The sequence below is a fragment of the Biomphalaria glabrata genome, chromosome 3 (genome assembly GCF_947242115.1).
Source record: "Biomphalaria glabrata chromosome 3, xgBioGlab47.1, whole genome shotgun sequence".
In the NCBI taxonomy this organism is placed as follows: domain Eukaryota; kingdom Metazoa; phylum Mollusca; class Gastropoda; family Planorbidae; genus Biomphalaria; species Biomphalaria glabrata.
In genome coordinates this window covers 22,072,619-22,087,655 of record NC_074713.1, presented here as the reverse complement: position 1 = coordinate 22,087,655, position 15,037 = coordinate 22,072,619, and the positions used below count along the sequence as shown (strand labels likewise).

The 15,037-nt window shown below is 34.4% G+C and overlaps 1 protein-coding gene across 10 annotated transcripts in view; it reads right to left on the bottom strand.

Annotated features, from left to right (window-relative positions):
* The window catches only part of LOC106056848 (serine/threonine-protein phosphatase 2A 56 kDa regulatory subunit delta isoform-like), a 35,196-nt gene extending 20,882 nt beyond the window's left edge, over window positions 1-14,314 (bottom strand). For 4 of the 10 annotated variants that reach the window (XM_056023985.1, XM_013213731.2, XM_013213729.2 and 1 more), the window contains exons 1-4: window positions 14,161-14,314; window positions 13,881-13,943; window positions 11,014-11,185; window positions 10,517-10,722 (exon numbers count right to left, since the gene is read on the bottom strand). In XM_056023985.1, the coding sequence (XP_055879960.1) occupies window positions 10,517-10,722; window positions 11,014-11,185; window positions 13,881-13,943; window positions 14,161-14,187 (468 nt within the window). In that variant the 5' untranslated portion in view covers window positions 14,188-14,314. The remainder of the gene's footprint in view (window positions 1-10,516; window positions 10,723-11,013; window positions 11,186-13,880; window positions 13,944-14,160) is intronic. The other 6 variants (XM_013213727.2, XM_056023987.1, XM_013213733.2 and 3 more) reach the window with 3 other exon arrangements.
* Between the last annotated feature and the right edge of the window lie 723 nt (window positions 14,315-15,037).

Below are 15,037 nucleotides of genomic sequence, written 5' to 3'. Positions count from 1 at the left end.
GCGTCGCTTAGCGTAAATGTAGAATGATTTCATAAAATAAAAACGATTTAAAAAATAATTTATTTGCAACAGGACATGAATTTTACAAGAGGTAGTACTATATATCTACATTAATTGTACAGTATGTAATATTAATCTATATTGTTTTTTTCTAAAAGTAAGTTCTATTACTTACAACATGCTAGTCACTAAGCTTTACGCACGTTATTTCATAGTTTCAAAGCAGAATTACAAAGTCGGAAAGAAGGGAGGGTGGGGGAGTAGACATGCACACATCATGCGTTTCATTGCGACAAAAATATTTTGGTACGGAATAAAGAATGTGCCGGTTGCAACAAGGGCCGCCCAAACCCATGCAATATATCTCACAAATATGTCATTTTAAATCCTCTCTGTATCCCTTTACAACAGTCTACAAGCCCCACCCCCGTGTCTAATGTTGTCAAAGTCTCTACATCTACATATTAACATTTACTTCTGATCCTTGAAATCTGAACATTTACCTTTGAGCCTTGAAGTTTTAACATAAAGTAGATTGATTTTTTTTGGGAAAGGGGGGGGGGGGACTAATTTGTTTTACATTGACAGTCTCATGCATATATCGGTACATGATAATCTTGTACATGTTTCCAAAGCACCTTCAAACACAAAATATGCAATAGAATGTTCCTCCCTCTGAACACGTTTATCTAGCATTACAAGTAGGGACACTCACAACAGCACTAGTCTATATCTGAACTGGATCTATCCAACAGACTACAACAACACATAGCTTAATGAGAGTTGGACCCTATCCAAACGATGTTTACACGTAAGATCATCGCGGCGGCAATAATAGCTTCGGAAAGCCAGTCCAGTGCTGTAAGAGCATTATAAACTTTAGTTTTGTAGTCATGCACAGTGCTGTCTGTGCAAGTAATCGTTCAATGTAAGTCTACCGATGTCAATCGAACTGTGTAGGACAAGACATCGCCCGACCGTAAACCCTTTGGATCAATATATAGATATATATAAAAAACGGGGAAAGTGAGCAAGATAAATTGTTACAAAAGCCAAAGAATATTTCCATTTGAAAATGTTTGAATGTTTTGTTTTTAAAATAGCAAGTCCGTAACACTATTTAAATTAAAGTGGGGGAATAGAACTTTTTTTTTGTGTGGACATGTCTAGAATATGCCATTTGAAATTGGACCTGCTCTCCTCTCCCAATCATAGAAACTAACTCTACAAGGTAGTAGTTCTCACAATGATCTTTCTAAAGCAGTGGTTCTTGAACTATGGTCCACGGACCCCGAGGGTTCCGAATAAAGCTGAAAACTGTATACAACTAAAATAATTTCTTCGTTAAAAGCCTGTTTATACAATCAGTTAATCTGAATAGTAATCAACTCGCCCCTTACCACTGTTTAATATGTCTAATACAAACTTTTGTATGACGACCTAAGCCAAAACTTGGAAGACATTTTTCTCTTGGATATTCCCCAGCGGGGTATTGAAACGTTTGAGATAAGCTCGGTTCCCAAGAACAGATGAATCCATTCTAAAACAACATCAGCTTAATGAAATAGCAAATCCACCAGGAACTGAAACCAGTGTTTGAACACATTCTGGTTACAAAAAAACAAAAAACAGATTCCAATTTGATATCTTGCATTATGGATCATTGTGCAGAAGTTGCTATCTTCTTTGTTGATAGAATGTGCCGCAATGAACCTCAACAGATCAAAGAGATTTGGGAATGCAATTTACAAACAAATAGCCGGGTGTAATCTAGATACATTCATAGAACCTCATCGCGTTTATCCAAGAATTAATTTTTAAATATTTTTTTTTAAACTTTAATCTTCTATATATACAATTCTCTCCTTCCCTCAGGAGTTTGGACGAGAAGCAAGAAGTAAAGGAAAAATCACTCTCTTATTTCTTCGGAGTCACCCCACGAAATAACAAGAGAGGGGGGGGGGGGGAGAACACGCGGGTATTCACACGTCGCTACGGATGGCTGCGCGCTGGACTGTCAAACTCTACCCGCTTCACTCCCCCTTCGTCATGCGGGAGGTTTGGACTAAAAAGAAAACTATCTTCAACTCTGTAAGAACATCCGAAACATGTAAAACATTTTACAAACACTAAATAGCAGGGCCGGACTTAAGCATTGTGGGGCCCTATTCGAAACGGAATTCTCGGGGCCAAATTTGGGTAGCGAAGCGGACGAAAAGTGAAATTTAAGAGTTTGAATTAGAAAATAAATTCGTCTATGCATTTTATTAATTCTTTACTACATACAGAATTACTTTACGAGCCTTACTTGTAGCGAAGTTATACAGTATATCATAATAATTCTGTTTCCTACATAGATCCCGCTCAATAGCAAGAATTACCAAATGTTTCAATCTATCATTGAGAATTTCCTGGTAAATCGACAGGAGGGCGCGGGAAATCTGTTTTAAGTTATAATATGGTTTAATTTAATAATTTATACACCTAGAATCAGCGCGGGGCCCAATGCGGTCGCATAGGTTGCAGTGGCCTAAGGCCAGCCCTACAAAATAGCGACGTATGCTACGCCGCCGGTCGACTAGTATAGCGTAATTTCAATAAAAACTCATAACAGCTAGCCTTTTTAGCGGCCCCCGAAAGGGGAAAAGACGCTATTAGTTTTGTGTGAAATGTCTGTCCGTCTGTCCCGTTTAGATCTCGTAAACTAGAAAAGATATTGAAAATCGGACATCACAATATTTTAGACCATTCAAAGTTCTGATGCAACGGCTACTTTTTTTTTTCTGAAATCGAAAAATCTAATTTTTAAAATCAGTTATGCAAGTATTTTTTAAAGAGAAAAAGCTAATTAGTATGCATTATAAGTTAGACCTAATTTAAAACGAATAGTAATCTTATAAGCATCATTTTCCTGAATATTTTTATTTATTGTGTAATTTTTCAAAAACTTTTTTTTTGGAGGATTCGAATAAGAGATTGAGCCTTTTCAAAAAATTATATCAATTATAAGACATTATTTAAGCGAGGGGAGGCGCGGTGGCTGAGCAGTAAAGCGCTTGGCTTCCGAACCGGGGGTCCCGGGTTCGAATCCTGGGATTTTTAACTTTGGAATCTTTGGGCGCCTCTGAGTCCACTCAGCTCTAATGGGTACCTGACATTAATTGGGGAAAAGTAAAGGCGGTTGGTCGTTGTGCTGGCTACATGACACCATCGATAACCGTAGGCAATAAAAACAGATGAACTTTATATCATCTGCCCTATAGACCACAAGGTCTGAAAGGGGAACTAGTTAGGCCAGGTTCACATCTAACTTTACATTCACTTTCACCTATCCTTTGATCTGCTGGACCGTTGGGGCACTACACAAGATCTGTTAACCTTCTTTCTTTATTCTTATCTCATTTGTCTTTGATATAATTTCATTCGGATGTTCTTTCTGAAAATATCGAAGTCTGCCTGGGTGGACCTCTTCGGGGGCCGATTTTGAGTTTGTTTCCACACAAACTGTCTTTTGTAACCCTGTTTTTTTTTTTTTTACATTTGTAATTTATATATAGGTCAGTACTGTAACACATTGTAAGTCTCTACAGACCAGCACTGTAACACAGCTCCACGAAGTTTCAAAAGACTTTTTCACTTAGGGGTCCGTGGGCAAGTTTTGACTAAATAAAAAGGTCCACGGGTTTTTACAAAAACTTTGAGACCCTCTGTCCTAGAGGAACTCGAGACCTGAGAGATGTCTTGAAGGTATTAACACACTACTATGTTAAGAACGTTTCCACTAAAGGAAAACCAAAAAAAAAAAGAAAAAAAAAAGACCAACGCCAGTGTGGACAGTAGAGAGGTGGTGCGTAAGGTCTTTTCAAGACGATATGTTAGCTTTCTTTGACTGGCATAGAGAACACTTGCATGTGATTGACTCCTGAAAGAAACAGCTGGAGAGCTGACATGTAATACCCAAGAAATCTACATCAAATGAAACACTGAAAAGACAATTCTCAGCAGGCAATGGCTTCTTAAATTACTCAGCTCTGCAATCTTCTTCATTGTCCTAGACCAAAACTAAAGACTCAAACAAAAGTGTCATACATAACTATTGTTATGAATACTAAGTAACAGGTTGAAATGTAAAAAAAAAAAGGGGTTAATTTGAAAAAAAAACAATAAGGGAAGTAAGTTGACATAATGTTAGAAACCAATATATTGAAATATACGAACATACAACTTGAAAGGCGAACTTTGTTAAAATGTATGTGTACATAGGTCTGTGGCTACTGCCTACACTATGCAGACTTAGGAACAGAACGAAGGGAACACTTTCAGATACGACCAGACATACAAGTTGCACCAAAATAATACAAAAGACTGATTAGTTTTCAAACCGGGAGGGGGTAGAGTCGTCAGTGTTCGAATTATATCTACATTACACATTTAAATCAGGATTTAAATAAACGGTGCATTTTGTATGAAAAAAAAAGTTAGTAAATATTTAGTTAAAAAGGAAAAAAAAAAAGGGGGGGGGGAGGGGTTAGCTTCAGTGAACTCAAAGTAACCCTTGCGCTTATATTGTTTGTTTAGCACAGCACAGGAGATGGTGAAATGGAACTTTCAATAGCGAGTTTATGTTTGAGAATCTAGAGTGAGGGAAGAAAGACGTATCTCAAAATGCCGCCCTAGAGAAGTCACTACAACTATCTTTTTTTTTTCTTTAACAAAATGCTTTATGTGTGCAAGCGTGCACCATGAAACTTTCTTGATGTCTACTTGATGTAAACATCGGAGAAAGTAAAGGATGCCGATTGCCCATCGGATTCCGTGCATAAACCAGGAAAGTTTGACAAAGTTCCAAAAAAAATCAAAGCCTCGAGCAAAAATACATTTCTTTATGGTAGAATTTTACAAGCGTTTAGTTTAGACATTCTGGCTTCCTCTAATTCATTTTGGCAATCATTTTATTTAGTGTTATTTATCTCGGCCAACTCATTGGAATTGGAAGCCATACTACCATATATACTATCTATTATGAATTGGTCTGCAAGCAAGTTGCCGAGTCTCTTCACATAAACTTCAACAAAAAACGAATTTGGAAAAAAAAAAAAGCCTAAACGTCAATGAAATGAGAGCCGAACACGTTTGTGCAGGTTGGGGGAGGGGGGACTAGCTTGACTTGAAAAACACAAAAAACAAACGTGTACACACAAAGAACAAATGATTGGGAGGAAGAAAAAAAACAACCTCAAGCAAACCAAACACCGTTCGTTCATCAGCATACTTGAGCTAGCGTAGTTGTCATTGAAACAAATGAAAGAATCGCTCCGAGATGCTCAGCAGGAAGTGAAATTTAGTTCATTCAGAGTCAAAAGGGGAAATGAAACGACTAGTTCAAGATAGTGTATCCTCATTATCAATCTGAACTATGAACCCAATAAGATTTAACGAGCAGCACAAGTTGGACATGGGTACCTTTCAATTAGTTCACTTTAAGACTTTACCCACTCTAGAAATGATCCCATTCCTTCTTTATTCTATGATCTTAACTTTCAATGGTCTTTTGATAGCACACTTCGCAGAACAGAACAGAACAAAAAGTCATTTGAGTCCATGAAGTATTAGGGTCAAGAGTTCAGCCAGCCAAAGGTTTACGAGTGTATTATGTAACACACACAGGATCCGCCCGCATGTACTTTCTCCAGCTTAGACCAAAGAAACTGGAGCTAGACGTTAGTGATCTTTAATGCGTATTCTAGCTCATTGTACAGAAACTGGAGCTAGACGTTAGTGATCTTTAATGCCTGTACTAGCTCACTGTACAGAAACTGGAGCTAGACGTTTGTGATCTTTAATGCCTGTACTAGCTCATTGTACAGAAACTGGAGCTAGACGTTAGTGATCTTTAATGCCTGTACTAGCTCATTATACAGAAACTGGAGCTAGACGTTAGTGATCTTTAATGCCTGTACTAGCTCACTGTACAGAAACTGGAGCTAGACGTTAGTGATCTTTAATGCCTGTACTAGCTCACTGTACAGAAACTGGAGCTAGACCTTAGTGATCTTTAATGCCTGTACTAGCTCACTGTACAGAAACTGGAGCTAGACCTTAGTGATCTTTAATGCCTGTACTAGCTCACTGTACAGAAACTGGAGCTAGACGTTAGTGATCTTTAATGCGTATTCTAGCTCATTGTACAGAAACTGGAGCTAGACGTTAGTGATCTTTAATGCCTGTACTAGCTCACTGTACAGAAACTGGAGCTAGACGTTAGTGATCTTTAATGCCTGTACTAGCTCATTGTACAGAAACTGGAGCTAGACATTAGTGATCTTTAATGCCTGTACTAGCTCATTGTACAGAAACTGGAGCTAGACCTTAGTGATCTTTAATGCATGTACTAGCTCACTGTACAGAAACTGGAGCTAGACCTTAGTGATCTTTAATGCATGTACTAGCTCACTGTACAGAAACTGGAGCTAGACATTAGTGATCTTTAATGCCTGTACTAGCTCACTGTAGAGAAACTGGAGCTAGACTTTAGTGATCTTTAATGCCTGTACTAGCTCATTGTACAGAAACTGGAGCTAGACCTTAGTGATCTTTAATGCCTGTACTAGCTCACTGTACAGAAACTGGAGCTAGACCTTAGTGATCTTTAATGCCTGTACTAGCTCATTGTACAGAAACTGGAGCTAGACCTTAGTGATCTTTAATGCCTGTACTAGCTCACTGTACAGAAACTGGAGCTAGACCTTAGTGATCTTTAATGCCTGTACTAGCTTACTGTACAGAAACTGGAGCTAGACGTTAGTGATCTTTAATGCCTGTACTAGCTCACTGTACAGAAACTGGAGCTAGACGTTAGTGATCTTTAATGCCTGTACTAGCTCACTGTACAGAAACTGGAGCTAGACCTTAGTGATCTTTAATGCCTGTACTAGCTCACTGTACAGAAACTGGAGCTAGACGTTAGTGATCTTTAATGCGTATTCTAGCTCATTGTACAGAAACTGGAGCTAGACATTAGTGATCTTTAATGCCTGTACTAGCTCACTGTACAGAAACTGGAGCTAGACGTTAGTGATCTTTAATGCCTGTACTAGCTCATTGTACAGAAACTGGAGCTAGACATTAGTGATCTTTAATGCCTGTACTAGCTCATTGTACAGAAACTGGAGCTAGACCTTAGTGATCTTTAATGCATGTCATGTACTAGCTCACTGTACAGAAACTGGAGCTAGACCTTAGTGATCTTTAATGCATGTACTAGCTCACTGTACAGAAACTGGAGCTAGACATTAGTGATCTTTAATGCATGTACTAGCTCACTGTAGAGAAACTGGAGCTAGACTTTAGTGATCTTTAATGCCTGTACTAGCTCATTGTACAGAAACTGGAGCTAGACCTTAGTGATCTTTAATGCCTGTACTAGCTCACTGTACAGAAACTGGAGCTAGACCTTAGTGATCTTTAATGCCTGTACTAGCTCATTGTACAGAAACTGGAGCTAGACCTTAGTGATCTTTAATGCCTGTACTAGCTCACTGTACAGAAACTGGAGCTAGACCTTAGTGATCTTTAATGCCTGTACTAGCTTACTGTACAGAAACTGGAGCTAGACCTTAGTGATCTTTAATGCCTGTACTAGCTCATTGTACAGAAACTGGAGCTAGACGTTAGTGATCTTTAATGCCTGTACTAGCTCATTGTACAGAAACTGGAGCTAGACATTAGTGATCTTTACTAGCTCACTGTACAGAGTAAAATCACTTAAGTCTACAAAAGACAAAATCATCATAGACAACAAAAAAAAAAGGGCAGCCCAACATTTGTGCACTCAGCCCAGGAATACCAAAACGGGTCAACCAAAATTCTAATCTTTACAAATAGAAAATAGTAAAAGTCTCAATGTAAATATATAAAGCTGTGTTTTTCAGTGTCTGGTTTTAAATGAAACAGCATGACCTACGTCTAACAACTATAGCATTGATTTTTTTCTCTTTTTACTGTAGGCACAATTACAAATTGTCATTCTTAAACTCGTGGCTAATAATTATTCTTGAGGGGGAATCAGGGAGTTTTGTGCAGGCAATGCAGGTTTTTTTTTTCTTTTCTGTAATTAAGATACTATATTTATGTGCATGCAAGAAAAAGTGGAGCCAATAACATGCTTTCCTCCCAATGAGTTGGACGTTTGTTAATAGTTGTCAGTTGTCTGACAAAATGCTAGCGATTACAACAATGAAGAAGGGGATGGCTACTCAATGCTTAGTCTCCACTTGTGCTGCCTTCGGAGGATCTTGAAAATAACATAGAAAGAAGGAGTGTGTAATACTGAGATCCTCACGCGAACGAGCCTTCCCAGCATCTTTATAGTCCTCAGACATGTTTGCCGGACAGAGGACAATCGCATCACAAAAATCAATCTGTACGGGCAACTTGCAACCGGCTCAAGATAAACTTGTCCCCCCCACCTCCTTCGTGGATGTGATAAAACAGGATTTAAAATCAGTAAACATTGATACTGACCATTGGGAAGAGATAGCCTTAAACCACACTAGTTGGAGAGAGAAGTTGACCAACAAAGATATGGACAGCGAGAAAACATGGGCCTCAGCCAAGCGTGCCACACGAAAAATGGCCGGCTCCTCTAACATCAAAGCGAAAGCCACCTTGACCTGCAATATATGTGGATGGGAGTGTCTCTCCAAAATAGGGCTCCACAGCCATAAGAAAAAGTGTTTGAAATGAAACATAGTCGTTCTATAACAGAAGGATGCTAATAGTCGCTTGACTACTGTATAGTAGTATGTATTTAAGTTTTCATTTGTTGTAATAAATGAATGTAAGAGATACATGAATAATGTTTATATAGTAACAGTTCCTTTTTTTGTGTGTGTGTTTGTACAAATAGATAGTGTTCTTTAAACTTTTAGTCTTAGGCCTTAATATTCATTTACTTAAATGATTTTGTTTTGACTCCATACAAATGGTGCAAGTTTTTTATAATGCTAACAAGCAAGACTTCCGAAGAAAGAAACATTTTTCTCTACATAACATTTTATCATTTCAACTTTTTTTTTTTACATCTAAAATTTACTTATTTTATTACTAGAAATGACAAGTGAGAAATGTAAACAAAATGATTTTTTTAAATCGAAGATTAAAGTGCATTCTATTTTATCCCAAAAGAAAAGTTATTTCTCCTTTGAACATCCAATAAAACCCCACTCTCTAAATGTAAAAGCATGCAATCTACTAGTTAGTGAATTAAACTATTTGTATAGCACATGGCATGTAATCTACTAGTTAGTGAATTAAACTGTATAGCACATGGCATGTAATCTACTAGTTAGTGAATTAAACTATTTGTATAGCACATGGCATGTAATCTACTAGTTAGTGAATTAAACTATTTGTATAGCACATGGCATGTAATCTACTAGTTAGTGAATTAAACTATTTGTATAGCACATGGCATGCAATCTACTAGTTAGTGAATTAAACTATTTGTATAGCACATGGCATGTAATCTACTAGTTAGTGAATTAGACTATTTGTATAGCACATGGCATGTAATCTACTAGTTAGTGAATTAAACTGTATAGCACATGGCATGTAATGTACTTTTTACACAGCAGTATGTAACTTAAGTGATCAGTACACATTTTGAAACAAGTGTCTTACAATTCTTGATAGTGAAGTATATGATAAGTGATTAGTGTGAGTTGTATTGAATTACATACAGGAAATGTATAATGCAAGCAGGTAGTATTTAGTCTATAATGGTAATGGAGGAGGTGAGACTAATGGTCTATTAAGGTACTTAAGAGGATGATTTTAAAGTAAAGACTATAAGTTTATCGAAGCCCTATCTTGTGTATGTATGTGAGAGTAGAGGCTATTGTTATTTTGGGTTCAACAGTGCAGACTAATGTATAAAGGGAACAGTAGGAAATTTAATAATACAATATTAATCTACACAGTGGATTCAATAATAGGTATAGTATTCTGTATATAGAGATGGTGTGAGGCGTTGTGGCTGAGTGGTGAAGCACTTGGCTTTTGAATGGAGGGGTTTGGATTAGAATCTCGGTGAAGACTGAGATTTTGAGCTTCAGTATTCTTAGGATGCTTCTGAGTCCACCCAACTCTAGTGGGTACCAAACATTATTTGGAGAAAATAAAGGTGGTTGGTCGTTTTACTAGCTGCATGACAGAATTATAAACCATTGGCATGGAAACAGATCACCTTTACATCATCTGCCCTGTAGATTTTTTTTTTAAATAAAGGCAATAATATGTGTGTTTAAAGAGATTAAAGAGAGACAAAAGAATAAACCAAAAAGAAAAAAAAAACATGCAAAAATGTTGAAGAGAAATAAGAAAGTGAACCAACTGCAATGATTAAATACACATATGATTAGCATCTAAGAAACATGACAGAGAATGCCAATTAACAGCCAATTAACAAAAAACATTAATGAAGTACAACATATAAAAATGATATTTAGCAACTTACACTTACCATGTGGATGGCCTCAGGGTAAATGGCTTCTGTGATGACCCCACGATTCTGTGTGACGTACTCCACCATTTCATTTAAAGCTGCTCTTTTAACTTCTTTCCATTTTAAATCACTGAGTGGGTCTTGCACAAAATCAAATAAAACACAACACTGACGAATTTTTTGAATAAATAATTCTTCTCTCTCTGCTGGAGTGGCATCTGAAAATATTTTGAACAAATTTACTTAGCTACACCCAGCTACAAGATGATTAACTACTAGTTGGCATTTTTTCTACGTTAACTTCAAATAAAAACTACATTTAAACAATTCCTGTCAGTAAAAAACTACATTTGAACAATACCCATAAACTTTAGAAAAATACATTTGAACAAAAAAACAACAACAACAAAAAAAAAAAAAACAAATACACATTTGAACAAAAAAATAAAAAAATAAAACTACACATTTAAACAAAACATTTAAATAAAAAAACTATATTTGAACAATACCTTTGAGCAAGGGTAGCTTTTGCAGCTCTCTGTTTTTAGTGATATTAAATCTAGATGAATTTTGTCTTTTATCCCTTTTTATATGTGGAGGTCCAGGATATTTGATCTTAGATATAGCTGTTGGTGGTGGATGAGTCTCAGTGGAATTTTGTTGAGCTTTCTTTTTTGACGCCTGCATTAGCAAATAAAAAGGTATCAATTTATTTCAATTTAACAAGTACATTTACTCAATCAAAAATATAACAAAAGAATGTTACAAGCTTTTCAAGTTTTTTTTCCCAAACCTATAATGTTTTAATTAATAATATCAATCAAGTATAAAAACAGTGATGAAAATGATATCACTATAACTTTATGTTACATTTCTAAATGTACATAATAAATAATCACAAAGGAGTTTAAAGTTCAACCTTTTTTTTTTTTTTGCATGGTCAGTTGAAACAAAGTGTATTCATTGACCAAAACTACTACTAACCAATTCTACTATTCTCATAAGGATTTTTTTTAAAAAATGCTAATTAAATACATGCCTCTATCATAAAAATCCTCTAATATGGGGAAAAAATATAACTGTTATATCAAAATGTATTTTAACTCTATAGGACAATAAATTACAATGTGTTTTTACTAGCACAATCACTGACAAATGTAAAGAACACTTTAAAGTCAAAATCTCAATACTCACCAGGAAGGGAATTGAGTATACATCTTTTATTCAAAATTTAGGTATGCAAGCACATAGATATCTAATTTTTTTTTTAAATTGGGGCTAATAACTAATTTCTTTCTTTCTTTCTTTCTTTCCTTTTTACTTTCTATCTATCTATCTATCTATCTATCTATCTATCTATCTATCTATCTATCTATCTATCTATCTATCTATCTATCTATCTATCTATCTATCTATCTATCTATCTATCTATCTATCTATCTATCTATCTATCTATCTATCTATCTATCTATCTATCTATCTATCTATCTATCTATCTATCTATCTATCTATCTATCTATCTATCTATCTATCTATCTATCTATCTATCTATCTATCTATCTATCTATCTATCTATCTATCTATCTATCTATCTATCTATCTATCTATCTATCTATCTATCTATCTATCTATCTATCTATCTATCTATCTATCTATCTATCTATCTATCTATCTATCTATCTATCTATCTATCTATCTATCTATCTATCTATCTATCTATCTATCTATCTATCTATCTATCTATCTATCTATCTATCTATCTATCTATCTATCTATCTATCTATCTATCTATCTATCTATCTATCTATCTATCTATCTATCTATCTATCTATCTATCTATCTATCTATCTATCTATCTATCTATCTATCTATCTATCTATCTATCTATCTATCTATCTATCTATCTATCTATCTATCTATCTATCTATCTATCTATCTATCTATCTATCTATCTATCTATCTATCTATCTATCTATCTATCTATATTTATCTTTATATGTATGTGTGTGTGTGCACTTTTATGAACATTGACACACAAGATGTCTTTATATAAACCAGAGGAATACACAATGAAATTATATCAACTAAATTTGTATCTTAGGGTGCAAATAATATATATATATATATCATTGATGAGATATAAATAAAAAAGATTTATTTAATTTTTGGGATCACAGAACAAGACAGATTGAATGTTTTGTACTTAAGCCTTCCTTAATAGTATTATTAAGTATTATAGTATTATTAAGAAACTAGTATTGAAAATATTGCTTAAATCAGGGCCATATTCATTGTCTTTAGTAAATAAACTACAACCTGTACTAACTACAAAATCTACTAGATTTAACTAGTCAACTTCAAAAGTCAAAATTTTAAGCAAAATAAAAAAATCTCTTTTTTTAGATAATATAGACAGTAAATAGATTAATACTAGATCATATTAGTATTCTATTTTGTCTAGTCAATCTATTCTAGACTAATCTAGAGTTTATATAGTTCTTCAGATTCAATCCTATTTTAATTTTTTTTTACACTTTTGACTTTTGTCACAAATGTGTGACTTACATTAACTAGATCTGTTATTCTAGTTACTAGATCTACAAAACTAGTCTAGATCTAAACTTTCTATAGATAGACTGAGAACTATAGATTATAAATCTAATTCAAATACTTTAGTAATACTTAACTATTTTTATTCTTGATTTATCATTGTTAGACTTTAGATCTAGAAATAACTAAATTTCTAATATCTGTCATTATGTTATTCACTTATTGTTATCATATATCATATAGACTAATTATAGAATCTAGATAATAATTAATATAAACTAGATTTAGATTCTAGAGAATCTAATTTCTAGATCTAGAGAATTTAGAATTTAGTCAACTTTTACTTTAACTGTTTTTAGTGTAAAAAATAAGTTAGATCTCTAATATCTTATAATTTAGAAATATTTTCAATCAAATTTTGAAATATCAAATCAATAATATTAATAATATCAATAAATTCAATATAGACCTAATCAATGAATTCTAGATCTAGACTGTCAATATTTGAATATAGATAAATAACCTAGATTCTAGACATCTAGATCTAGATCAAATTTTTTTTTTTAATATTAATTTTCCTCAGTTTATATAGATCTATTCTAGGTCTAGATTTTAACTTAAAAAAAAAAAAAGACTTGTAAGTTTAAACTAAATGATTATAATGCATGAGAATTTCCGCCATATTGGATTGTTCCCTCGGTAAATTATTATAGGAGTAGGGGTATGTAGTCTAATAAAATAAGATAGAATAGTTATGGCTGTTAAATTCACACCTGAAGCTAAATCTAAATCTAGATCTAATTTAGATTTAAATGCATTTAATTACCTCATTATCTCCGTTGTCATTGGTTTCCTTTCCCGTTGTTTTAGCGTTGACAGTCGTTTTCGTCTGAAATAATATGAAAAATACGTCTATACTATAGTCTATCAAGACTCAAGTTGCATACAAACATTTTTTTCTTACAACTGTGACTGAGCTAGCATTGTTTTTGGTTACTACCACTAACGCCAAACTCGCTTTATCTGTCTCACTAACAAACGGTAAAGTTTATTAAATCTCTGAAATGCAAATTAAAAATTTATTGTTTTTTAAGAACACATTTTACCTTTTCTTTTTTCGGTTTATTGGGCATGTCTGTAAAAGTACGGATCCCTGGAAAGGTTGATACAGGGTTATCGACGTACTCGATTGCTTCTACGCTAGGCTAAACAAGAGCGTCCATTGGTTGTTTTTGGTCACATGGACGAAACACTTCCTCTGTATCATGTGACTTACAGTTCGCAAATATATTTTGATGCACGAAAATATTGATCTCTGGTAGACTAACTAGGCTAGATCTGTAGATAATAACATACTTCTGATAGAATAGACAGTGATAAGCTAATTGTAAAATAATCTAGGCCATAGCTTTTTTTTTTTTTCAAGAAACGCACACTGTTATAGAAGGAACTTTTCTATGCCCATATATTTAATAGTTTTAACTATTTATGTAGTACTGTATGTAGTCTTATCATGTCTTATGCGACTAAACTAAATGGCTATAGTCTGTTACTAAATATTATATATTATAGTCTATATAATGTAGTTAACCTGAATTATAACATTCATTAATGTTCATTTAAACAAGATTAGTAGATAATTGTCTAGATATCTAGTCTCTGTCGAATTCTACACTCCCCCATTGACATAGTCTAGGTCCTAGGTCAAAATCTACGCAAAATAATAAGACATCTAGTAAAAATAGGGGGGGGGGGGTCGTTCGTAAATGACGTCACGCAAAAAAGACCTATTTTGACCTCCCCTCCCCCCCCCTTGTCACATAGTGTCACGTCACAAAATAAAATATTTATTTCAAATTATTTATTTCTCATCCAAGGGTTCCTAGGATTTAAACAGCTCGACAACTGAAGTCAAAAGCGCTAAAAAGCTGCGGTATCCTAAAAACAAAAATAAAAAAATTCATGCAAATTGTTTTAGATTTT